We start from the raw sequence: 22,713 nt of genomic DNA, 5'->3' as shown, positions 1-22,713 counted from the left end.
AAGCCCGGAACTCTCCATCACGACCGTCTACGTTCCACATCCTGCAGCTCCTCTTCCATCACCCGATTAAAGTGCTCGAAGTTGTCGAGGTACAGGTGATGGCCGGCTTTCTCAATCACTACTACCTTTGCGTCTCCGTTATCCTTCCTCTTCTCTTCCTCACTCTTCCCCTCCAACGCCTTTGCGTTCTCAGCCTTGATCTTCTTCTCTGCAGCAAGGCCTCCGTTGACATCCATCCAGTCATTATCGCCGTACATGAAGACGATTGGCACGCCGTTCTCGCCTTCCTGCCTGCCAATCTTGTGCATCCTGCGGATGAGCGGATCTCTCGCGAAGACGCCCGGCGCCAGGATATAGGCGAGGGCGTATTCGCCGCTACCCCGCTGCCGGAAAAGGGAGTAGGAATAGTCATGTAATGCGAGTGCTTCCTCCTGAGGAAGGTGTGCGAATCGACGGGATGTCCAGCCGGAGGTCAGGCGCGGGCCCAAGGGGCCAGACAGACGGATGATGGAGAAAGGACTGATGTTCGCTTCCCAAAGATGGACGAGCCACTTCGGCGGTGGCTTCTGGAACGGCTTTTCTTCACCTGGCTGCTGCGTTTCTGACGGCTTGATGTCCGCAGTGCTGTTGTCCAGGGAGATGTTTTGGTCGTGGAGGAATTCATTGGTTGCGGTCGAGTCAGTCGGAGCCTCTGGGAGATCGGACTTCGTGGCCAGAGGGTCTTCGGGAATGCCCACAGGGCTGACGAGGAGGAGCTTTTCGATGCGACCGGGGTACTTGAGCGCATATGCTGTGACCATATAACCGCCCATGCTGTGGCCCAAAAGGGTCATGCGGTCAATGCCCCTTTTGACACGCCACTCCTCCAGAGCATCGATGAACCAGTTCTCCGCCTCTGTGATTTTGCCCTGATGGTCCTTTGTCCGGATCTTGAAGGGCGGCCGGCTGCTTCGGCCCATACCCAGCATATCCAGAGCGTACAGCTTCCACCCAGGCCGTCTGCTGAGGCTTTCAAAGTTCTTGTAGAAGAAGCCAAGGCCGGCGCCATAGCCATGGAGCATGACGAGGTTATGCTCCACCTTCTCGCCAACCCTTTCGATTGAGAACTCATTGAGGGCGCGGTCCTTGCCACTTAGTTGAACAAGCTGCGAGTTCCATCTGCGAGAACCGGACTCGTAGGGGGTAGATCCCGAAGAGGACGTTTCGGAATTGCCAGTAGAGCTTGCCAAGGACGATTGCGAGCTTGATGAACCCTTGGTCGTGGCGGATCCGGCGGTTGACGGCTTCTGGACGCCAGGTATGAATGAGAGCACCTTCTCTTCTGTGGTCGCAGGTGATGAATTTGTGCACTAGCGATAGTCAATAACCTCGTACAGATTTAGTGGAGTAGACGAAGCTCACCCATTGAGTCCAACCCTCCTTCGGGCCGAGCGGAAACAATGTGCTAAACTTCCCGCCGGCTGGAGCCTTGACCTCCTCGTTGCGGCGCTCTGTGCTGTGTTCTCTTGCCATGGTGAAAGTGCTGAATGTTGGTGTTTCGATAGTTGTCCCAGGCAGCAACAGAACCCGTTCATATATACATTGCATCGAAAATAGGCGACCGCAATACCCTACTAACGCCGGATCCTATCGCCGCCTGTCAATGCTAACGCCGGTAAGCTGTGTTTGTGGCTGTGCATACAGGGCCGCCATTGGATCCACGCTCCCTACTCTGCTCAGCCGCACTCCGCGGGTCCCGAACACGGACAGAATTCAACCAATCAGACAGCACATATTGAAGTTAAATCGGGTCGCGGAGCATCTCCTTGCCGCGCCACCATGACGAGGCCTCATCCTATCGGAGTCTGAATTCAGCCGAATGCCAATACCAACACAACAAAAAGACTTTGACCGAAAATCATAACATCTCTTGTGGCTGGGTAGTAATTGTAGGCAGTGCAACGCATAATAAAGCTGAGAGGATCTGATGACATCAATGAATCATCGTAAGGCAGTGCGGAACCCAATCCTCATACTAAATTCGTCGGGTAGTGACAGCGCAACACATGTCGAGCACTCTCCCCACACATGAATAATTTACCATGCTTACGATTATCGACTGGAAATCGATGCCATCAATGCCCGATAAGATCATGGCTACCGTTGAGAATCCGGGGTATCTTTGGTTCCGATTTTGGATCAAGGTACGATAATCACTCTCATCCTCCGGTGTGCGCTGGAAGGATATATCAAAACGGTGAAGCTCAATTGGACATGAGGAATTGTAGATTTCTGATTTAGGCCGAGCCTTTATCTTCCTCCGGATATTTCGTTTTCATAACTTGAGCTACGTTCCTTCCATTCCTGTCATGTGGCTTACTCCCAGAACTCCTCGCAGCGCTGAACAACGCCGGAACAGGCGTAAACCTCACAGTTACCCGTGCAGTTCTCGTACTCGATAGATGCGCTGTCATAGGGACGGCAGATCTCGCAGCATTCCTGTCGCCAAAGTTAGCAATCACCTTCCGCCTATCATTGATAGAAACAATAGGAAAACAAGAATGCGCACCTGGCACGTCATCGTCTGCGCAGTAACGCCAGACAGAAGGATGGCGACAAAGCCGAAGACAGTGTTGAAGCGCATGATTGTGGTATGAACGAGAGTGCTGTAGAAAACAATAAAATCAGCGAGTCCATTTCCCTCAGAAAAGACCACGGAAGATCAGCCGACTTACTCGGAAAGAAAGTGCAGAAGACTTGCCTCCTACCACTTCACGGGTCCCTTTAAGCTTATATACGCCACCTCCACGTTCTCTCCCTTTTGCCCCCTCATCAGACCCACCTTTATCTCAGTCCATCTCTTTTGCGGCATAAACATGGGATGGCTATTAGGCAAAAAGCGTGCCTATTCCGAGAAGGTAGCCAAGCCAGTCTGTGCATACGAGCATCAAGAACGTAACTGGGCTGCCAAGTGTCCGTGATCACTCGCTTCGGTATAAACTTGAAACATCTTTTCGGCTGTTGATGCACTAAAGTCACGGCGTCCACTCACTAAATGGGCACTGTCTGTCTTGATGACCTTCCAAATAGGTGTTTCGGTATTTTTCTCGGCGAAGAGAGGTTCTAGATAAGGGGTTGCATAATAGGATCAATGGTGTTGGACGCGAAGATAAGATATGTAGGTCACCGAATAGGTGTTACGTTCTCTGAGAACTTCCGCAGCTCTTTCATCCATTTGCCCTGGAAGAAAGACCTCCACATCTGCCAGCTGCTGGCTATCTTGATGTTTTGATACCCTCTTTTTATCCAATGAACTGCGTTCGTAGAAGATCGCAAGCTCTTGATTGATAACAAATATGTGCGTAGGGGAAAGTGTAAAGATGCTGATGCTGTACTGGAAAAGAAATTCGATACTACAGTGTTGCTTGTTACCAAAAAACCTGCTCGAACCAAGACTGCCGTATGGGCGACTCCGGATGCGGTTCAGGAGGTGGCGACGAAGAAAGCCGCTCTGCACAAAGTCAGATATACTTTTACGACAAACGTATTTCCAAGAAACAAAAAAAAAAGTAATGTGGACAGATGGACCGACGGCACGAAGGCTAGGGCTCCGCCTTACCCTTGCCTTTGTCCTTGGTACCACTACTATGTTCATCGTCTTTTCGTTCCTTCACGTCCGAACCAGAGTTTTCCTGGTCATCAACTTGCACTTCTTTCGCTTGCTGCTTTTCTGATTCGTTATCAGAAACCTCTTGGGATGGCGTTCCTTTTTCCTTGAATTTCTCCGTGCCAGACTCATCCGCCTCAGCAGGGCCAGTGTCATCTAAGCCATCCCAGCCATGGCCCCAGCCATGGCTTGCATCGACAGCAGCCAAAGATTCACCGCGTTGGGCGATACGGCGGATATCGCTCCAGTACTCGAGCTTGCGACACTCGTCATCGGCAGCATTCAACGCCTTCATGAGATTATCGATTTTGCGTCCTTCTGGAGAAGACTCGCGCTGGCCTCGCTCTATGTGGGCATCGCGGTGCGCCGATGCGGCTTCAAAATGTCGGAACAGTACCGAAAGTAGGTATCGCCTCGAAGATTGAAATACGAGAAGAGACATTATGGTTGGCATCTGCAGAAGATTAGGATGAGTGTTGAAAGACTATGAAGCAATTGCCGTACCTGCTCAGAAAGATAGTACAGCTCTTCGCCGCCTTCTTCAAGAAAACGGCGCACAAGAACGATTTTTTCACGGTCAATTGTTGCCTTTTTCAGTCGTCTGATCAGCCTTGAAACGTCGCTGATATCATCCTCTTGATCAAGCACGTCTTGACTGTCGACGCGGGTTAAAGAACTCGCATGAGCTAAGCTTTCACTCGCATAGTTTGACCTTTTCTTCGGAGGGTGTATGGTGAAGTATTCAGAGGTGAGCATATGGGCATCGCTAAGGTGCTTGGGATCCAGCTGGCATTTGAGCGTGGAATGCTTCCGGACGCGCTTTCTAAGCCAGCGGCGTCTCCTCACGAACGAGTGGAACCATGGGTGTGTGCCATGCCACGCGAAGCCATGGCGGAAGGAGAATGAGTACTGCCAACCTTCCTCGTCGACATCATTGGACATGTCCACATACCACGACTTCCACGCCCATTCCCAGCTTGGATCAGGCACAGCAGCGTTTGTGATGTTGACGGGCAGCGGCTTGAACTTGCCATCCACCCAAGGGGCGGGATCGAAGTTGAGCAGCGATTTGGCCGAGAACAAGGGTATACCAAAGAAAAAGGAGCCGCGCTGGTTCTCGAACATCACGTCCACGACAGCATCCTCCTCCTTGGATTGTTTTATGACCTTTTTGGAGTTGACGAGCCCTTTAACGCGCTTCTTGCCACGTTCGAGCTTGCTCTTCTTCCGCGAAATGGGGTCGTCGTCTTTGCTACTGGTGTCGGCGGCCTGGTCGATCTCCTCAGACCGTAAAGCAGACCCCTTGGAGTCGATTTGCACCAATGACGTATTCCCAGATCCATTGCCTTCGTCTACCGATTCAAATCTGTCCTGCTGCCACTTTGCGTATTTCTGGCGGGCGAGCCCCCGTTTGGCGAGGTCTTCTCGAATCGAGGCGCGGTTCAGTCGGCGGGAGGGCTTGCGCGAAACGGGGGTTTGGGTGCCGGACGAAGGTTCGCTTGGCGTCTTGTCGCCACTATCTGACTTGGTGTGATCCACGAGTTCGATCTGATGGTCGTACTTTGCAGCTATGTCGGCGTCGTCATTGCGTGAGGATGCCAAGCCGAGGAGGGACATCGCTCATGCACAAGCACTGCGTGGAGCAGTCTGGATGGAAAAGGAAATATAATGGAATGAAGGGAGAGAAGCCGAGGAAGAAGGATGGCGGAGCTCGCGAGGTGCGAGCATAACCCCGCGGTGGAGCTGACAGCGGAGCTGAAGTGGCAGAGAAGCTAGGGGAAAAGCATGGCGCTGGGCCAACAGCAGTCGCGATGGGTGAACAAAGATGCGATGCACGGACGAGCAATTCACTCTGGAGGATGCAGCACTTGTTCAACGCGCAATCGGGGGTTGGAAGTGGTGACGACGAAATTACCTGGCTCAAACGAGTTGGCGCGCGGCAGAAGCTTGCGACGGCGCGTGAAGGTGCGGAGAGGGAGCTTCGCGCGTCATACAGGGGCGCTGTCGTCGAAGTTTACGGCGGGCGGGCGTAAGTTTTCCTAAAAGCGGAAGCTGCTAAGCCGAAACCAGTTGCAGGCCTTCGAAGACGGGGTACCCAGTGAAGCGCGGCAGCATATACGTCATTGCCAGCCAGCTTGCGGCATGGGATAACACCACCGCACTCCTCGTGTCCTTTCGTCGCGCACAAAGCTGACGATCCACTCATATCGCCCCAATTACACAGGTCTCAACCCGCGAATCTTCTGTTCAACTCTTGCGACAATGGCTGCTCGTGGTGGTGGTTCGCGCATCGGTCTTTCCGTCGGCCTAGGCGTCGCCGGCGGTATTGGATACTACCTGTATCAGGCCGGCGGTGACCCCAAGCTGGCCGAGAGGGAGTTTGAGCGTACCTCTCACCCACCTGTGTTTCGGCTTGTGACGCCAGCTGACACTCGGCAGATGATGCCTCGCGCCTGTCTTCCAAGATCAAGGGCGACCTCCCCGGGAAGGAAAAGGAAGCGAAGACCAGCGCAAAGGTGTTGGGCGAGGAGGCAGGCGAGGCGATCGATAAGACGGTCAGTAGTTACGACAGGTGGGTTGCGACAGTCGGTTGACCTCTCGCAGATCGCTGAAGCGAAGGCCACTACGAGCAAGATCGACGAGAAGCTCGAGGCGTACCGCGCCCAGGCCGACAAGAAGATTGGAGAGGTGTCTTCGCAGACGGCCAAGGAGCTGCACTCGGCGGTGGACAAATTCGACAAGACGGTCGAGGACAAGACAGCCCAGTCGAAGAGCTGGCTCTCAGGATGGTTCAAATGAGCGATGACATCACGGCACGAGTAATGGCTAATGAGGGCGTCGGACGAGGTAATGGGGATTCTGTAGTGCATCCGTAATCTAACTCTCTTCTTTTTGCCCGACTGTTTCACGCGCTTCTGGGGAGACGGTTGCCAAGGACCTGCCCGTTTCGATGTTGCGTCTGGCCAGGCACAGCACACGGAAGACGCCGATTGGCGGTGCTACGTAAAGCACTATAGCATGCATGGAAAGTGATTGCCACTCGCCCAAGTGCAGCGGAGGGATCGGCCGGCGTCGCGGCTGCTGAAATCCGCGTATCCCTTGCACGACTCCGGCGCATGGATGAAGTCGAGAAGGTCGATTTTGCCGTGAAACATGGGTGGATGAACAGATGGGTACCGCGATGCCACGCCCGCGGTAATCCTGGAAAAGTGCGGAGGTGGGTGCACGCGCAATCAAACCTCCGTGTCGTCCAATCCCTGCGCTATGCTTCCTTTAAAGGCTGCTCGATGGGTCTGCTCTCTGATCGGCTCACTGCTAACCGCAACCATCCGTATTCACGCTCCTTTGTTCGCAAAAACCCCGGTGCATCGCATGTGCCATGTTGCTGTCACCTCACCTTGAGTCCAGCCACCACTAAGTGCTTTACTCCGCTCTTTCCTATCTCGGCTGCCGCCACCTGAACACCCACCGCTGTAACCAACCTCCGTCAGCATAAAGTCCTGCACCGACTTCATTCATTCTCTGCTCGCTCACCGTCTCCTCCTTCGACTATATCTCTTCCTATCTTGCAGTCGTCGCCCGCCAACATGAAGTTCACCGCTCTTCTTGCGCTGCTCATCGGCGCCTTCGCCCAGCTTTCCTCGGCATCCTTAGTAACTGCCAGCTTTGAGGTAAGGAAGCTTCTTCATGAAAAAGACATGGACAAACGCTGAGCCATTGTAGCTTCTCTTCGCAGAGACCTACACGGTCGACACCTGGAAGGCCGATATCGCCTCAGCTAAAGCGGCAGGAATTGACGGATTCAGTGAGCCGAGACCATTCTGTCTTACCGCCAAAATAGCACGCTAACACCCTGCTTTCCAGCTCTGGTTGCCGTTCCGCCTAACTGCCAAACTCGGGACCTCAGCTGGCAGACGGCCAAGATTAAGGATGCCTACACGGCTGCAGCCACTCTCAATTTCACGCTCATTCCCGCCTTCGACATGAGCTACCATTTCCGCACCGACAACTGCCCTACCGGAAATGCCTGGAACATGACCTACCAATCCACCCTCATCTCGGACGCCAGCAAGCAGTCGCCTACCTACCATTGGAACGACGCTGTCCTGGTAACCACGCACGGTGGTAGCTTGTATGGCGATGACTACTTCTCTCAAATGAAATCACTTCTCGAACGCCAAGGCATTAACGTCAGCATTGCTCCTTACATTGAGACGTATGTTGAAGCAGCCCATGAGCACGGTGATCCCGAGAAGCAGGCTCAGTACGCCTATTCTGATTACCCATCCATTGATGGCTTCTACAATGGTGAGAACCGGCACCGCAAATATTCTGATGCCCTACTCACCCATATAACAGCTATGGCCTGGCCCCTGAACGTTCGCGAGAATCTCACCTGTGATGTCGACATTGCATTGAAGGATGGCCTGAAGAATGCGGGGAGGAAAGGCCCTTACATCACCGGTAAGTGTGTCCATTATTACCTGCATGTTCGCCACGTTTGACCGGTGCCTGTAGCTGTGTCACCTTGGTACTACAAGAACCTCAACACCAACAGCCCTGCCGACAGTCTCGTTCAGTACAGTGACACTCTCTGGTACGACCGTTGGCGGAGCGTCATTGCCAACGCTAAGCCTGACATCATCAACATCGAGAGCTGGAACAGCTGGGACAGCTCTACCTACCTGCGCGATGTGCCAGAGCAGAACGGTATTGCCCCTGGCTGTGTCGACCTTGGTGACCCCGGAAACTATGTCTACGGGATGAACCACACGTCCTGGCAAACCATGGGAAAGCACTACGCACAGTACTACAAGTCCGGAACTGAGCCTGAGATCAAGGACAACAGTCTCATTTACTGGTACCGAGTGCACCGTAAGGATGCTGAGTGCCGAGGAGGTCAGGCGTCGGCGACAGGATGCGTGCAGAACTCTAAATTCCCCGATGACTCGGTTTTCATTTGGGCGGCGGTCCGCGCTCATGTCGAGATCGAGGTGTTCTTCGGAAACTCGCCGAAGTCTCAAGACATGCGTCCTGGCTCGCCCAAGGTGACTTTCAGCACAGTCAATCAGACCGGCCCTCAGCTTCTCGAGCTGCCATTCCCTGACGACTTCCCCTTGAACGACACCGATGTCCTCTACCCACATGTCATGGTCTATGGTGCCAGCGTTCACCGCATCGCTTACTCCAAGTATGACAGCGTGCCTATCACGGCAGATTGTGCGTGGACGAACTTCAATCCGGTGGTCCAAAGTCTCGGACCGGATTTCAATCAGATCATCGGTTAGTCCAGGGCGTTGTTTTCCTTAAGGGTGGCGTTTCTGGGGCAAAAATTGCATGAATGAACGACCGTCACAGTCATGACTTAAAACCAAGAAATAAATGGAGACAAACAGCTAAAAGTAGGAGAGAACAATATTATTCCAAGCACTGTAGTTTTCTTTGCGGAATTCAAGTGCGAACAGTATAGGCATGCTAGAAGAACAGCTGGCGTGACACAGCGCGAGGCTGATGTACAGGCTGGTCAAGTTTGCATCAAAACACCCGATCTACACTGCAGGGCTCATTCAATTTCATCGGAGATGTTTATTCAAAGGATTTGTAGGAAGGTCGGCCATTGGGCGCGATCAAGGATAGGCCTGGACAAGATTGAAACCCAGGAAGCGTGAGGGGACGGGAAGCAGGTGCCAATGAGATCAGGGTAAGGCTGACGACACGTAAGCTCGACGGGCGAAACGCCCTGAGGCTTCCTACATGTTGGATTGTTTCACGACTGCAGGAAGCCATCCAGTCGAAAGGTTACTTGGCTTTCAGTCAAATTGGGCGTGCTGCAGGATTGAGTCGCGTGATACGCGCTGTAGGCTATGCATGGCGGAATGGCGGCCAACGAAGCCGCGGCAATGGGGGGAAGCCGCAATATACGCACGTTGAATTGATGCAGGTCGAGTGTTGGGGGCTGCGAGTGCTGCATGCAGCCGAAGGTGGATGGGGCGAGCTGGTGGTGCGTAGCGCGAGAGGCAGATCCCCGCAGTTCCCATGGCAACGCTGAAAGTTCAGCTCCACATGGAGAGAATAACACAGTAAAAAGTGCGCGATATAAAGAAGTGGTGAAAGGATAGCAAAGGTTGATGTGCGGAGCCAGCTTTTCAGATCGAAATCCCTGCATCCCCGGTTGGTGGCGGGCACCGTCGCTGCACTTACACTTCCTAGCCGGGCCTAGCGGACCCTCCCGCAGACGCGATTTTTCGCGTGGCCGTCGCGTGTCGAGCGCAAGCGCGTCATCTCTGCTGCTGCCGACCCGCCTCCATCTCTTAGGTTCCCCACTGACAACAACCCCGTCCATTCTACTCCGAGCCGCATTCGCATTCAAATTCCTACCAAGCCGCATTGACATTCCACCGCCATATTTCAACCACGATTAAACATGCCTCTTACCAAGCGTGTGCGGCCGGCCTCGCATCCCACCGCGGACCCTGTAAACAAACGAACGACTCGATCGCAGTCTGACATCCAGGCCTTCGCACGCGTTTCCAAGCCCGGAGCATCGCCGGCCGACTCTAAGAAGAGGAAAGCTTCAACCCAGGAGGTCGAGGAGGATGTCGTGACGCCAAAGCTTGCATCGTGCAAGAAGCTGCGCCGTCCGCGTGCTGCACAGCGACCCATCTCTGAGGCGCTGACCGATACACCTACCAAGGGCGCAAGAACACTGCTCGCGGACCTTGACCTCTCTACACCCGTCAAACCGCTCAAGCTCGAATCAGTCTCCGACTCGACTCCCTCCGTTGTCGAAACGCCTCTGACAAGCCCCTGCTCGTCCAGCGCCCCAAGCTTCCGCGACGAGAAGTCCACCGACGACCTGCCGCAAAATATTCAAGATCTTATTTCTCTGAATTCATCATTTCTCTCCGCACTATCCCTACACTACGCGCATAACGGTACCTCGTCGCCAGTGGACCTCTATACCCTTGCACCATCCATCACCAAGGTCTGGAGGAAGCGCAAGGTCACAGTGGATGATGTTAGGCGGACTCTGGGCGTGATGCAGAGCAGTCTCTCAACTGACCGGCCAGCACCAGCCCTCAAGGCCCGCACATTCTATCTATCCGACTATGGCCGCGGTAAGATCTGCCTTGAGCAGCAAGAGAGCAAGAAGCAGCGCGCAAAGCGCACCAACAGCGTGATGCCACAGCCAATTGACGAGAAGGCCTTGAATGCTTTGTTCGAGCGTGAGCTTAACACGCGCTGGGTGGAATATCGCTGCAAGATTTCACCAAACTCGAAGAGTCCGTCATCCGTGTCATACTTTATCAGCCAGCTTCCCCTTGCCGAGATCACGGAGTGCGCCTCGCTGGCCAAGGTTGCGCCCCTTTTCGCCAAAGGTCAACGGCGTCTTGAGGATCTCAAGGCCGGCGCCATGCATTCTCGGGGAGGTAGCAATTGCTTCAACGGGTCCGTGGATCCTGCCAGCTCGGAGCTCGAGCACGCTCGTCCTGCAGCCACCAGACCTCTCTCAAGCAAAGCTAGCAAAGCTGCCATCTCCAGCCACAAGAAGTCTGCTTCCACATCCACCGCTGCTAGCTCCAGCACCATCTCCTCTGCCTCGGATGACGCCAAGTCTACCCGTTCCTCATCTTCCACAACGCCTTTAGTTGCTTCAGCCCCAGCACCTTCCCGTGCTACATCTCTCCTCGACCGCATTCTCGCTAAGCAAGCTGCCGCCGCAGCCGCACCAGCTGGCCCGACGCCCGAGGCACGCGCCCGCAAAGCAGCACTGCACCGTTGTGAAGATGTGCTCGCAACACTCAGCTTGTTGGCCACGACGTCTGGCTCGTCGTCTATGTCTTCCCGCGTCTCATTCCCCTTCCCGCGACTGGTGCGCGACATTCAGACCAGCTCTCGTAGCCCTATCGGGCCCGAAGAAGTCAAGAAAGTCGTTGAGGTCCTGGCTTCTGACATCGTGCCTGGATACGTGAGCCTGATGAAGATGGGGACGCTGGAGGCAGTCGTGGTGAACAAGAATCAGGCCGTTGGTAACGCAGAGGTGAGGAGAAGATTGGTCGCAGCGGGTGCAGAAGAGTTGTAGAGGGCGTTTCTGGATCTGATGTCGCCCTTTGGTTACGAAGTCTTATTGCATATAAAAGGAGCAGCCGGAGTATTCATCGCGATGTATACCCGTTTGATGGTGTTTATTTATCTCAGGGCTTAAAATGTTTACGGTAGCATGAAATTTCACAGCATTCGACCATCAAGCATTTTTCATATCTTCAGCAATAATGAGAGCATTTGGAGATCAAAAGAAGCGTGTCTAACTCATGTGCTAACCTTCCTTTCCAACTAATCCGCATTGGGCTGTTTCATGTCACATGGAAATGTCACTTGAAGAAACCTTGCAGAGAGGGCCAGCAATAGACGAAGCAGCCGACCTGCTCTTTTCGAACAGACTATTTCTCGTATTCCGGCACGGGCTCTTTGGATCCCCGTTCATCAGAAGAGCATTGAGAAGAAAATTCAGATCTCGCTTGGTGGACACTTTCTTAGGTCGATGCTTGAGCCGCTGAATCTTGAGCGAGATTCAGTCAGAGGCATGTAGGAACATTGCCTGTTTATAGACCTGTGGGTACAGAGAGACCCTGCGAAAATGCTGCTGCACAGACTCATGAGATGCTTTGTAATTGATTTGTGCGGGTAGGAGGGCAGATTGTCGGAGAAGAGCGCGTCAGCCGATGCAAGCCGGCAGCAGTCGACGCACGCGAGCGCAACACCAGGCCCCAAGATGCAGCTGCCCCGCCTGGCCATTCGACTCCCCCACCATCGCCCTCTCAGCCTCCCTCTCTCTTCACGCACCCTCGCCCCTGCCAGCTGTCTGTCCCGAAGGACCTTCAGCTATACCTCGCCCGTTCGCAACTCCAAGCCTGTCTGGCCATATCTCTACAGTCCATACAACAGCATGACTGCGCAACTGGATCCCTACTTCAAGCAGGTCGACACCCTGTCGGACCACTTCATCGATCGTCTGCGCAAGGCCGTGGCCATCCCCTCCGTCTCGGCCGACGATGAGCGCAGGCCCGATGTCGTCAAGGTGTGCCCCGCCGCCGAGCTACCCCGCCATGCCAACATCCTGCTCACACACACGTAGATGGGCGAGTTTCTCGCCAGCGAGCTCAAGAACCTCGGCGCCGAAGTCCACCTGAGGCCTCTGGGCAAGCAGCCCCACAAGGAGCACCTCGACCTTCCCCCCGTCGTCATCGCCCGCTACGGCAACGACAAGAACAAGCGCACCATCCTCGTTTACGGCCACTACGATGTGCAGCCCGCCCTGAAGGAGGACGGCTGGGCCACCGAGCCCTTCAACCTCACCATTGACGACAAGGGCCGCATGTACGGCCGTGGCGCCACCGATGACAAGGGTCCCGTGCTGGGCTGGTTGAACGCCATCGAGGCGCACCAGAAGTCTGGCGTTGACTTCCCCGTCAACCTGCTCATGTGCTTTGAGGGTATGGAGGAGTACGGCAGCGAGGGTCTCGACGACTTCATCTACGCCGAGGCTAAGAAGTTCTTCGCCGACGCTGACGCCGTCTGCATTTCGGACAACTACTGGCTCGGCACCGAGAAGCCCTGCCTGACCTACGGCCTGCGCGGCTGCAACTACTACAGCATCGAGATCTCCGGCCCCGGCCAGGACCTGCACAGCGGTGTCTTCGGCGGTACCGCCCACGAGCCCATGACCGACCTCGTCCGCGTCATGGGCTCCCTCGTCGACCCCTCGGGCAAGATCCTGATCGACGGCCTGGACAAGCTCGTTGCGCCTCTGACCGAGGAGGAGAAGTCGCTGTACGGCGACATCGCCTTCACCATGGACAACCTGTACGAGTCGCTCGGCAGCAAGACCGGCCTCTTCGACGACAAGGAGCGCACGCTGATGGGCCGCTGGCGCTTCCCCTCGCTCTCGCTGCACGGCATCGAGGGCGCCTTCAGCGCCCCCGGCGCCAAAACCGTCATCCCCGCCAAGGTCATCGGCAAGTTCTCGATCCGCACCGTCCCCAACATGGAGATCCCCGAGGTCAACAAGCTCGTCGAGGCCCACGTCAACAAGGTCTTTGCCAGCCTCGGCAGCAAGAACACGTGCAAGCTGATCGAGCAGCACTCGGGCAAGTGGTGGGTCGCCTCGCCCAAGCACTGGAACTTCACCGCTGCCGCGAAGGCCGTCGAGCGCGTCTGGAACGTCAAGCCCGACCTTACCCGTGAGGGCGGCAGCATCCCCGTCACCCTCACCTTCGAGCAGGCTACCGGCAAGAACGTCCTCCTGCTGCCCATGGGTAGCTCGACCGATGCCGCGCACAGCATCAACGAGAAGCTGGACAAGAGGAATTACATCGAGGGTATCAAGCTCTTGGGTGCTTACTTGCACTACGTTGCCGAGGAGCCGATGAACGCATAGTTCTTCGAAACGAAAGAGATTGGGAAAAAAAGGCTGTGGAACTCTCAATCGAGTCTGAGCCAATGATCTGGTATTAGGATACGTTAGTTATGTATCAATGAAGTTTGAATGAAATCATGTGAAAGAGCCAGCCTTGTAAAGTGTCTGAGTGTTGATTTTGAGTCTTATCTTTGGATTTTTCTTTTTGAAATACACATATCCTACAGACTCCCTGTTTTTACCCATCCAGCGAAAAAAGTCATTTGATATACGAAACATCCGAGGATGAGAGCGCCTCTCCGCTCCCACCCACAGCTCATGGCTGTCAACAGAACACCTTTCCAAGTGCTTGAATCTGTGCAGCTGCCGATCCGCCTCTTATCGACCACTCCAACCACTCAGCCACTGTCTTTGAAGGATAGTCAATGCCTCTGGCTCAGATGCGTGGAAACCGTGTTATGTCTCGTCGCGACATTCCATCCGTGTCGGCCCACACATCCATCCATCCATCCATCGTTTTCTGAGCCTCCCCACCCGCCTTACCTCATGCCTTCCACCGCCATCCGTTTTATACAGCTCGCATCTATTATAATAATCGTATCAAAAGCAGAACCAAAGGGTGGTCCCTCCTCGGTCCCACTCTACGCATCCCTGCCCCACGACTCCTTCCTTCTCCTGCGGTCCTCGCGCGCTTCCCTCTTCTTCCGGCCCCAGCCCTTCTTAACCTCTTCAATCTCAGCCGCCTTGCGCGCAGCGTGGTCGGGCGCAGGCGCCACCAGGCCGACGAAGAACTGCGAGCACTCGAACTTGTGCGCCAGGCGCTCGCGCGTCCAGTGGGCGGGGTCCTCCTTCCGCAGCGCCCGGATCTGCTCGATGTCGGCGGCCGTCAGGTGGTATTTCTTGGTGTACGGGGTGCGGACGGGCGGCGGGAGAGACGTGGCCTTGGTCACAGTGGTGGCGTGCTTGTGGGCCAGGTGGGGCGGCAGGACCGAGGGCGAGGTGTAGGTGCCGGCGGAGAGGGCGGTGCCGGTGGGCGAGGCTTTCGAGGGCGACAGGCGCGCCGTTAGCGCGTACAGCTCGCGGCGGCGGTCGTGGGCGGGCAGGAACTTGAGTGGCGTGTGGTAGACGGACGGCGCCGACGAGGGCGGGTTGAAGACGATGTGGTCGGCCGTGTGCGAGGCCGACGGCACGGCGCTCGGCGCGGCGGGCACGGAGCGCAGCCGGTTGAGCTGCCGGCGGGTCGTCGACTCGTGCCGGCGTTGGGTGTGCGTAATTGGCGATGCTGATGCTGATGTGCTGGGTTTTGCGGCCGTCGAAGAGGCGGTTGTGCTGGTGGTGGTGGTGGTGGTGGCTCCGCACCGCAGGCTGCTGGCGATGGAGGTGGAGAGAGGCCGCATTGGCCGAGCGAGGAGGGCGTTGCTCATGTTGACGGATGGAATCGCTGTGGCATTGGCTGGAGAGAAGGGTTGGTCGGACGGTTGCGGCGCGTGAGTTTGATTGTAGACAGAGAAAACTGTCGGTCTGTGCGCGATTTTGCTGCGCATTTGGTCGCTGCGGTCGCCCGGGGTCGGCACGCGACACTGCTGGACCCTGATGTGCCTACGAGCCTCGATGTTTCGTCAAATACAATTACAGCCTATTTCTCTTGGTGTCCATAGCCCTGGTCTAAATGCGTTTGAAACCTGCGCCTAGTCAGGTACTTACTGTCATTACCTCCGAAAGAGAAGTTCTCGACCCTTTAAAGATAAATTTTTGTGTATTCCTGTGGTAAAGAACCTTTTCTTTCTTCACCTAACGCAGGCGAACTCTAATTTGCATATGAAATTTACTGCACACATTCCGATTTGTCTACTGTGAGTTGGCACTCCTCATCAGCTGCAGCTACGCTTCTCACATTTCAAGAACGCTTTAACCCATGCAAGGAGGTTTAAGGGCACCAGAACTACTGAACGTCATTTTGCGACCAATCATTGTTCGATGCTGAATCGCTGATATGAAAAACTATCTGGTATACCATCATTTGTGAATTCCCATGAGACTACATCCGAAACCCATTGACCCATCCCACGACTTTTCAGCAAATTTCTACCTCCTGGACTACAACTGAAGAAAACGATAGCAGGGGTGACGTGTCCGATCCTCTGACTTCCTAGTTCCGGTTCAGGATCCGGTCAATGTAGCGCTCGTCCTTTTCCATAACCTTGCGTAAACGGTTACTGTTCTGGGCGGTCTCCATGATTTCAGAAACGAGGTCGTGTGCACATTCATAGAAGCTTGAGCTGCGCCAATGCTCATAATCTTCTCCGTCCTGCTTTGCCAGCTTGACTAGTTGACGACTGCTATTGATGAGGGAACCGGACGTGGTCGGACTTGACTCTGAGATGTTTAACGCACCGTAGGCGGCCGCGCGGATTGCCCGTTCCATCTCCGGCCATGACAGGGGACGATGAGTGTCGGATTCCGACAGGAAATCGCGCTGCTCTAGGAATACTTCCATTGGTTCCATACTCTCCAAACAGCTCTCCGCGCGCTGTAGTTGCTCTTTTTCTTCGTTACGCTTTTCTCCGATGTCGAGGAGCTGGGAGCTCTGCCTTTCAATCTCTTGATTCGTATCTCTAAGAGCTTGTTGCAGGTCGTTACACTTCGAGCGTAACTTTTCGGCCTCTTTCCTGAGTGTGTTAGACTCTTCAAGGCTGTTGTGCTGCAGGTTTGAAGCCATCTTCTTATCTTGCAGCGCCGCTGCCTTGTCCGCCTCCAAATCCCTCTCTCTTCGAATGTAGCCCTGAATCGCCTCCTGGTAATCTTTCTTCAGGTTCTTAATCTCGAAATCGCGAAGCGTCACTAAGCTCTCTTTCTCCAGCTGGACCTCCGAGATGGCAACTTCCTTTTTACTAATATCTTCCTTCAAGCTAATCACCAGCTGAAGATGGTCGATACGTGCCAACGTGGTTTGATGATCGTGTTCTACCCTGATCTTGTTGACCTCGGCTTCGTGCTCAGCTTTCAGCTGCTGGATGATCGCAAGGACGCCGTCTTTTATCGCCTGCGGGTCATTGTGCGGGACCTCGTTCCAAAGCTTGTCAAGAAGGGTAGCCTCGTGGTCGGTGTTGGTGCTGCCTGTAGGTGCCTCCCGTTTTGGAGGTCCCTTGTCGGTGGACATGGTTGTGGGGTGAGTTTCTAGCATGCTAGGCATCTTCGTGAAGCCGCACTGAGGGTGTTCGATGCAAGACAAGCACAGAATGGATTTCAGCGCTATCTTACGAGTCAGCAAATCCTATGAGATAGGTGTGGTGAGAAGGGAAATAACTACCCTAGAGTCTGCTGCACAATGTGCAAGCGGATCCGTCAATACAATGAGGCGAGGTCAAGTATGCGCAGAACGAGCTTTTCCGCCTGCTATGCCTTGGATGACATAACAAGCGGAGCGTTGAATACGAAAGCACAATCGTCGAGTAGGATGGTCGGCGAGCATTTAGTGACGAGCGGAGTGTGGCCAAGGTTTGAGTGTGGTCGGCAGCAGAAGACGGCAGGAGCGGCAGGAGCACCTTCCGTCGCGCTGCGCGTCTGCACGTGATTGCCGTACTTCGCGGGCCCGCGCGTGCAACGGGATATTTTTTTCAGTCTGGTTACAAAATACGTGAGTGAGCCCGGCTCGTTGGAGAGAATCTATTCGAAGACGCACAAAGTCCAGCCCTGATAGCCGAACGAAGAGTTTCCTGAAGGTGGCCCAACGAAGCTTCTCAAATACATATCAGATGATACGTAAACATGATCTGAACAAACCTGAAACTGTGTCATTAACAAGGGAAGCTACCTCAAGCAGATGCAGAGCTTGCTTCTGCACGCTAAACTACCACGAAGTTTAATTTGGACGCTGATCCTAGATTCACCTCTCATATGCCTTCCATCCGGCAACCCGATGAACAACTTAATACCGTCGAAAGCAGCTGATTATGCTAGGAAAAACAGAATAGACATCGCCCAGACATTCATCAGCTAGACTGATGAGCAATAATTGACTCTTCTGCAAGCCCGAACAGTTTCTGTGTGCAGAACTGAAGAGCCCAACAAAGTGCATGACCGATAGTCATGAACCAAAGTACGAATCCTGGAAAGAGTCGTCACAGTGGTCCATTCATACGCCCCTCTATTTGGAAGCATGCCTTACCAAGGCCATTTTGACATTTGTGGAATCCTCCTTCAGCATCTTGCGCACACTTGGGAATTTCTGCGCTTCCCACAGGATATTGTCCACGATACTCTCGACAGCCTCAAAGAATTTGAACCGAAGGACAAAACGGCCGGGACTGTCAAGGGCGAAGCTGACAAGGTCCCTGGATCCATGCCTCAATGCATCCTCAACGATGTACGTGGAGTGGCCGTGCCCCAGGGTTCGTCGAGTCTGCGGGTAGAGGCCAGCAGCAGCAGCACGTACAGCGTATGTCATGTCGTCCCAAGTCAAGTGCAACCGCTTCTCATCTGAAAAGTCGCGATCTTCGAGGAACCGTTCCAGGGGTCCGAGCTGAGCGAGCTTGTCTTCTAGTTTTTGAACCTTCTTGGTCAAGTTCTGCTCATTCTTGTTGGCCCTGGATTCGATCACCGCCAACTTCTCCTCCAATTTCTGGATGCTCTGTAGGAGGATGGAGGAGGCATTAGTCGCCTGTAGAGAAGATGCGGAAGTCGTTGTGGCGCTGTCGTTTGTCTGCGCACTGCGTAGCTTTTGCTGCCACTCTTGACGCTGGAGCTCTTTTTCCTGGATAAGAAACTTGATTCGATCTGTGAGGCGTTCCTGATCAGGGGTGCAACCATTCTGTTTCTGCTGGTCTTGTTTCAGTTGTACGATCTGCTTGTCCTTCTCCTCCAGGAGTTTGTTCTTCTCCCAGGTAACCAAGTGAGTTTCCGCCTGGCACTCTGCAGTCCTCTGTTGAGCTTGTAAAAGCTGCACATGATGGTCATTGGCTTGTTGTTCCAACCTTTCCTCTTTGACGGACAGTTCGTAGCGCAAGGAGTCGATCTTCACGATAAATTTCTCCTCGACTTCCCTTACTTCGATGGCATGCTTGAGCTTCATCTCATGCACTTGCTGCTCTGCTTGGGCCAATTGAGTCTGAAGCTGGCTGCACCTCTCCTTGAAATGCTCTTCAATGAGATCAATGGTCTCTTGCAACGCGCCGACTTTCGCCTGGAAATCCTCGTTGCTAGAATGAACATCCGGGATGATCGTGCAAGAGAGGTTCTCATGCAGCGCTTTGTAGGGTTCTTTCTCGAGCCTTTCATGCTTTAGCTGTTCCTTCAAAGAGAGCATATCGTTGTCGTCCGTTGCAACCGCATGATCCTGCGATCCGGCGATTTTGGTAGTACCATTGAAGCTACCAGCCGATAGTGCTTCGTTTTCCTTCATTCGCTCTTCAATCTTGCGTCTCGCATCTAGCTCTGCCTTTAGAGCTTCGAGCTCCTTATCCTTGTCTTCCTTCTTTCCAAGCTGGAACCTCGCCCAGCGCAGATCGATCTGTAGTCTCTTGATGATCTCTTCTTGCTCTAGATCTCTCTTGGCCAGCTCATGCTTTGTCCAGTTCAAGTCTTTGTTGATGGCCGCTAGCTCAGTGGCTCGAGGCTTCAGGCCATCACGCTTCCCAGCGGTGTAAGCTAGGATTGTTAGCGCGAGAGCGGTCTTCGTAGAACCAGCATGATGAGGGAGATTGGCGAAATGTTTGGCTCCTTCAACCGCCTCGTCACGTAAACGGTCAACGAAAGCTTCCGCCTTGTGAGCCTCAGCCCATGTCATGGTGATTATGTTGCCGTGGCGGCGGAGCGTGAGTGACGGGTCGGTCGGTTGGTGCCTGCCTCTTGAAGGTGTCGGGGGTAGTGATGCGATGCTTTCGAGGTGTCGCTGGTCTTGGAAAAGTGCCGATGGAAAGCGTGGGAGAGCAGCTGAGGACGCTCCGTGCTGATCCGTGGTTAGCAGGTGATAGCGGATGAGGTATGGTAGTTGAGCTACTCACGAGAAAGCCCCAGCTGCACGAACCCACGGCTGATTCTGTGAACGTCAAGGCTTTGCTGGATTGTGTCGTTGGTGAAGAGTTTGGGAGCGGTGCTTGTGTGTCGGAGGAAGACGACAAGCTGGAGCTCGGCGAGGAGCTGGGTGGGTTGTGCCTTCCAACAATGGCAACTACCAAAAGAAAACGGAAGGCACGCACGTCGCCGCGCCAGCGCCAAAGAATTCAACGCTGACTGTGATTCTGTAGCTCGACATTATCATTTAGAAGTCATTAAAGTACATAATATTTCGCGAAAGCGCCCAACTGATTACATATCACCTCACTGCACAACCTCGCTCCGTCTGAGCAAGATTTGCCCGCCATCCACAGTCGACCTGCCCGCCTTACTGACGCTGATAATCCCCTCTGCCACCAAATCCTCCACGAGAGAGAAGATCATGCCATCGCAGCCCTTTGCAGCCATGAAATCGACCGTCACCGGCAGCACCTCCGTATGATTCGTGATGCTCGAGAAGTAGCTCGCCTGCCCGATCGGCACGACCATATCCGGCGCCTCCGAGAAGACCGAGATCCGCGACGTGCTGAAGCCGAACGGGACGGACGGCGAACTGAGATACAAGTTGCGGTAGGAGACATCGGCCTCAGTGCCGCCGATGTAGAGGAGCAGGCTGCTCGAGCACGTCTCAGCGTCGGGAGCCAGCACGCTGCTGTTGAACCACGTCATGAACTGCGTCTTGTTGGCCACCGCCTCAGCAATCGTGGCCGACGAGTTGTCGCCGTAAGCCCAGCGCGCCAGCGGTGCCGGGTCCACGAAGGGCAGCCGCCCGTCGTTGGCCGCAGCATACTCGGCGTACCACGGATCGCGCACAAGCTGGGTCTGCTCCTTTGCAATGAGGAGTGGGTACGTAATGTTGAGCAGCTCCTCGACAGGAGTCGTGTCCGGGTTGTCGGTTGCCCAGGCCTCAGTAATGTTGAAAGCGGTGGCATTGGCACCGAGGAAGGAGGAGAGCTTGCTCACGAAGTCCAGCAACAGAGCGTCGCTTTCGTATTCGCCAGTCTCGGTGGGAAAGTCGGCAAGCAGTATCTGCTTCGGGTAGGATGAAGAGATAGTTATGTTGGTGGAGTACATAGCCTTGGCTGCAGCCGTCCAGATGGAGGGATCGCGGCAGAGAAGACCGGCAGTATCCAGCTCCGGCGCAAGAGGCATAACATTCGTAAGTTCAACCAAGCCATGAGAAGGACGGTTTCCATAGAGACCTTGGGCCTGGGAGGGGCCGCGGACGGAGCCACCGGTGTCGCTTCCGAGAGTGATATCAAGCCATTCGTATGCGCCCTCGCCAGCACCGGGTCCTGAAGAGGAGGACGAAGGCTGCTGGTAGCCATCGCCACGAGGGTTGAAAGGTGATAGGTAGTCAACCCAATCGGCGGTCGCGCGCTCGCCGTTAGCAAATTGAGAAGTCTTCATCTTGCCCACAATGATGGCACCGGCATCAACCAGTCTCTGGACGGCCAAAGCAGTCGTGTTTGCCTCCGGATAGAAGTGGTACCAGGCGCGATTACCATTGCTTGTTCTCATTCCGGCAATGTCATAAATGTCTTTTACGCCAAGGCGGACACCGGCGAGAGGCTTCTCTGGAGTCTTGGTGTAAGAGAGACGAGAGGGAACAGCAACGGCAAGAGATTGTCCCTGGATGTTTGCAGGAAGCACGCTGAAGCTTCCGTCAGCATTTGGTATGGTGGTCTCCGAAAATGCCCCCATGATGTCAGAATAAAGACGCCATGGCTGATAGAGGTCTCCTGAAGAAGATATGAAATAAGGGCCTTCCGGAACGGCATTGGCTGTAGCAACATGGGCAGTCAAGACAGAAACATTGCCAAGGTTAAGCTTGGGTGCTTGCTTCGCAGAAGAATATGAGGGCCCGGTATATTGAACGTAAACCCCTGCTGCATATTAGCGTCATTCCTATAGCGAGTTGGACTACCCACCTTGCAGAAACCCGCTTTGGAAAACGTCGTCCGTCTCCGTCCAGTTCGACACTACTGAATCGAAGATTGCACCGGAAAAGCCGACATCATCAGTGTTAATGACCGTAATCGGAGTAAAGAAGCCGGATTTCGAGCCACTGGGAAACCCCTTCGTTATGTTGATAGTAGCAATCGCATTCGGTGCAATGTAGTAAGGAACATCGTCCAGGCTGACGGTGAAGCCAGTAGAAGAAAGTGCGGCATTGCTTGATGCGACAAATGCAGCGAGAAGCGCGGAATAGCGAGCGAAGACCGCCATGCTGAAAGTTGAAGCCATGTTTGCCAGGTGCTGGAGACCGCCAGGCAATTGGGAACGGTGCTTGCAGCTTGCAGATGACATGTACAGGGCTTGGTCTTTATATTTCCGGGGGCTCCGAAATGCGGCATCCATATCATCAGCACGGCAGCCTATGACTACCATTATTAATGTCGGTCATAGTGTGACGTCCAATGGGATGCAGGACATTCAGCCGCAGACACCGCAAATGTCTGGGCGTGGGTGGGCATTGCACTCGGGTTCCATAGCCTATCCGATCTTCTCCTGTTCCTGTCAATGCCCCGACCCTCTAAACTGATGTCGGTGTCAGCCGTGACTCAAGACAAGCGCGAACCCTAAGACCAGTGCA

The 22,713-nt window shown here is 54.3% G+C and overlaps 9 protein-coding genes across 9 annotated transcripts; 4 read left to right on the top strand and 5 right to left on the bottom strand.

Annotated features, from left to right (window-relative positions):
• Positions 1-17: 17 nt before the first annotated feature.
• On the bottom strand, positions 18-1,512 carry LTHEOB_8943 (Alpha beta hydrolase fold protein; the record flags this gene model as incomplete). The annotated part of the gene is made up of 2 exons (XM_035518476.1): positions 18-1,349; positions 1,402-1,512. The coding sequence occupies 2 exons, from the start codon at positions 1,510-1,512 to the stop codon at positions 18-20; spliced, it is 1,443 nt and encodes a 480-aa protein (XP_035369842.1).
• A 2,069-nt stretch (positions 1,513-3,581) lies between these two features.
• On the bottom strand, positions 3,582-5,263 carry LTHEOB_8942 (Ferlin/Peroxisome membrane; the record flags this gene model as incomplete). Its single annotated transcript, XM_035518475.1, has 3 exons — positions 3,582-4,100; positions 4,151-4,301; positions 4,359-5,263. The coding sequence occupies 3 exons, from the start codon at positions 5,261-5,263 to the stop codon at positions 3,582-3,584; spliced, it is 1,575 nt and encodes a 524-aa protein (XP_035369841.1).
• Positions 5,264-5,908: 645 nt separating this feature from the next.
• Positions 5,909-6,445, top strand: LTHEOB_8941 (Calcofluor white hypersensitive protein; the record flags this gene model as incomplete). Its single annotated transcript, XM_035518474.1, has 3 exons — positions 5,909-6,032; positions 6,086-6,201; positions 6,251-6,445. The coding sequence occupies 3 exons, from the start codon at positions 5,909-5,911 to the stop codon at positions 6,443-6,445; spliced, it is 435 nt and encodes a 144-aa protein (XP_035369840.1).
• Positions 6,446-7,233: 788 nt separating this feature from the next.
• LTHEOB_8940 (Glycoside hydrolase family 71) lies at positions 7,234-8,934 on the top strand (the record flags this gene model as incomplete). The annotated part of the gene is made up of 5 exons (XM_035518473.1): positions 7,234-7,317; positions 7,370-7,451; positions 7,511-7,954; positions 8,006-8,110; positions 8,165-8,934. The coding sequence occupies 5 exons, from the start codon at positions 7,234-7,236 to the stop codon at positions 8,932-8,934; spliced, it is 1,485 nt and encodes a 494-aa protein (XP_035369839.1).
• Positions 8,935-10,070: 1,136 nt separating this feature from the next.
• LTHEOB_8939 (DNA mismatch repair protein msh-2) lies at positions 10,071-11,729 on the top strand (the record flags this gene model as incomplete). The annotated part of the gene is made up of 1 exon (XM_035518471.1): positions 10,071-11,729. The coding sequence occupies one exon, from the start codon at positions 10,071-10,073 to the stop codon at positions 11,727-11,729; it is 1,659 nt and encodes a 552-aa protein (XP_035369838.1).
• Positions 11,730-12,593: 864 nt separating this feature from the next.
• LTHEOB_8938 (Cytosolic nonspecific dipeptidase) lies at positions 12,594-14,084 on the top strand (the record flags this gene model as incomplete). Its single annotated transcript, XM_035518470.1, has 2 exons — positions 12,594-12,725; positions 12,783-14,084. 2 exons carry the CDS (start codon positions 12,594-12,596, stop codon positions 14,082-14,084), a joined length of 1,434 nt encoding a protein of 477 aa, XP_035369837.1.
• Positions 14,085-14,704: 620 nt separating this feature from the next.
• Positions 14,705-15,487, bottom strand: LTHEOB_8937 (60s ribosomal protein; the record flags this gene model as incomplete). The annotated part of the gene is made up of 1 exon (XM_035518469.1): positions 14,705-15,487. The coding sequence occupies one exon, from the start codon at positions 15,485-15,487 to the stop codon at positions 14,705-14,707; it is 783 nt and encodes a 260-aa protein (XP_035369836.1).
• Positions 15,488-16,212: 725 nt separating this feature from the next.
• On the bottom strand, positions 16,213-17,223 carry LTHEOB_8936 (uncharacterized protein; the record flags this gene model as incomplete). Its single annotated transcript, XM_035518468.1, has 1 exon — positions 16,213-17,223. The coding sequence occupies one exon, from the start codon at positions 17,221-17,223 to the stop codon at positions 16,213-16,215; it is 1,011 nt and encodes a 336-aa protein (XP_035369835.1).
• Positions 17,224-18,150: 927 nt separating this feature from the next.
• On the bottom strand, positions 18,151-22,364 carry LTHEOB_8935 (Glutamyl-tRNA amidotransferase; the record flags this gene model as incomplete). Its single annotated transcript, XM_035518467.1, has 5 exons — positions 18,151-18,171; positions 18,232-19,709; positions 20,066-20,201; positions 20,454-22,003; positions 22,049-22,364. The coding sequence occupies 5 exons, from the start codon at positions 22,362-22,364 to the stop codon at positions 18,151-18,153; spliced, it is 3,501 nt and encodes a 1,166-aa protein (XP_035369834.1).
• Positions 22,365-22,713: the final 349 nt, after the last annotated feature.

The sequence above is a fragment of the Lasiodiplodia theobromae genome, assembly GCF_012971845.1.
Source record: "Lasiodiplodia theobromae strain AM2As chromosome Unknown scaffold_29, whole genome shotgun sequence".
Lineage (NCBI taxonomy): Eukaryota > Fungi > Ascomycota > Dothideomycetes > Botryosphaeriales > Botryosphaeriaceae > Lasiodiplodia > Lasiodiplodia theobromae.
This window is presented reverse-complemented; position numbering and strand designations above follow the sequence as displayed.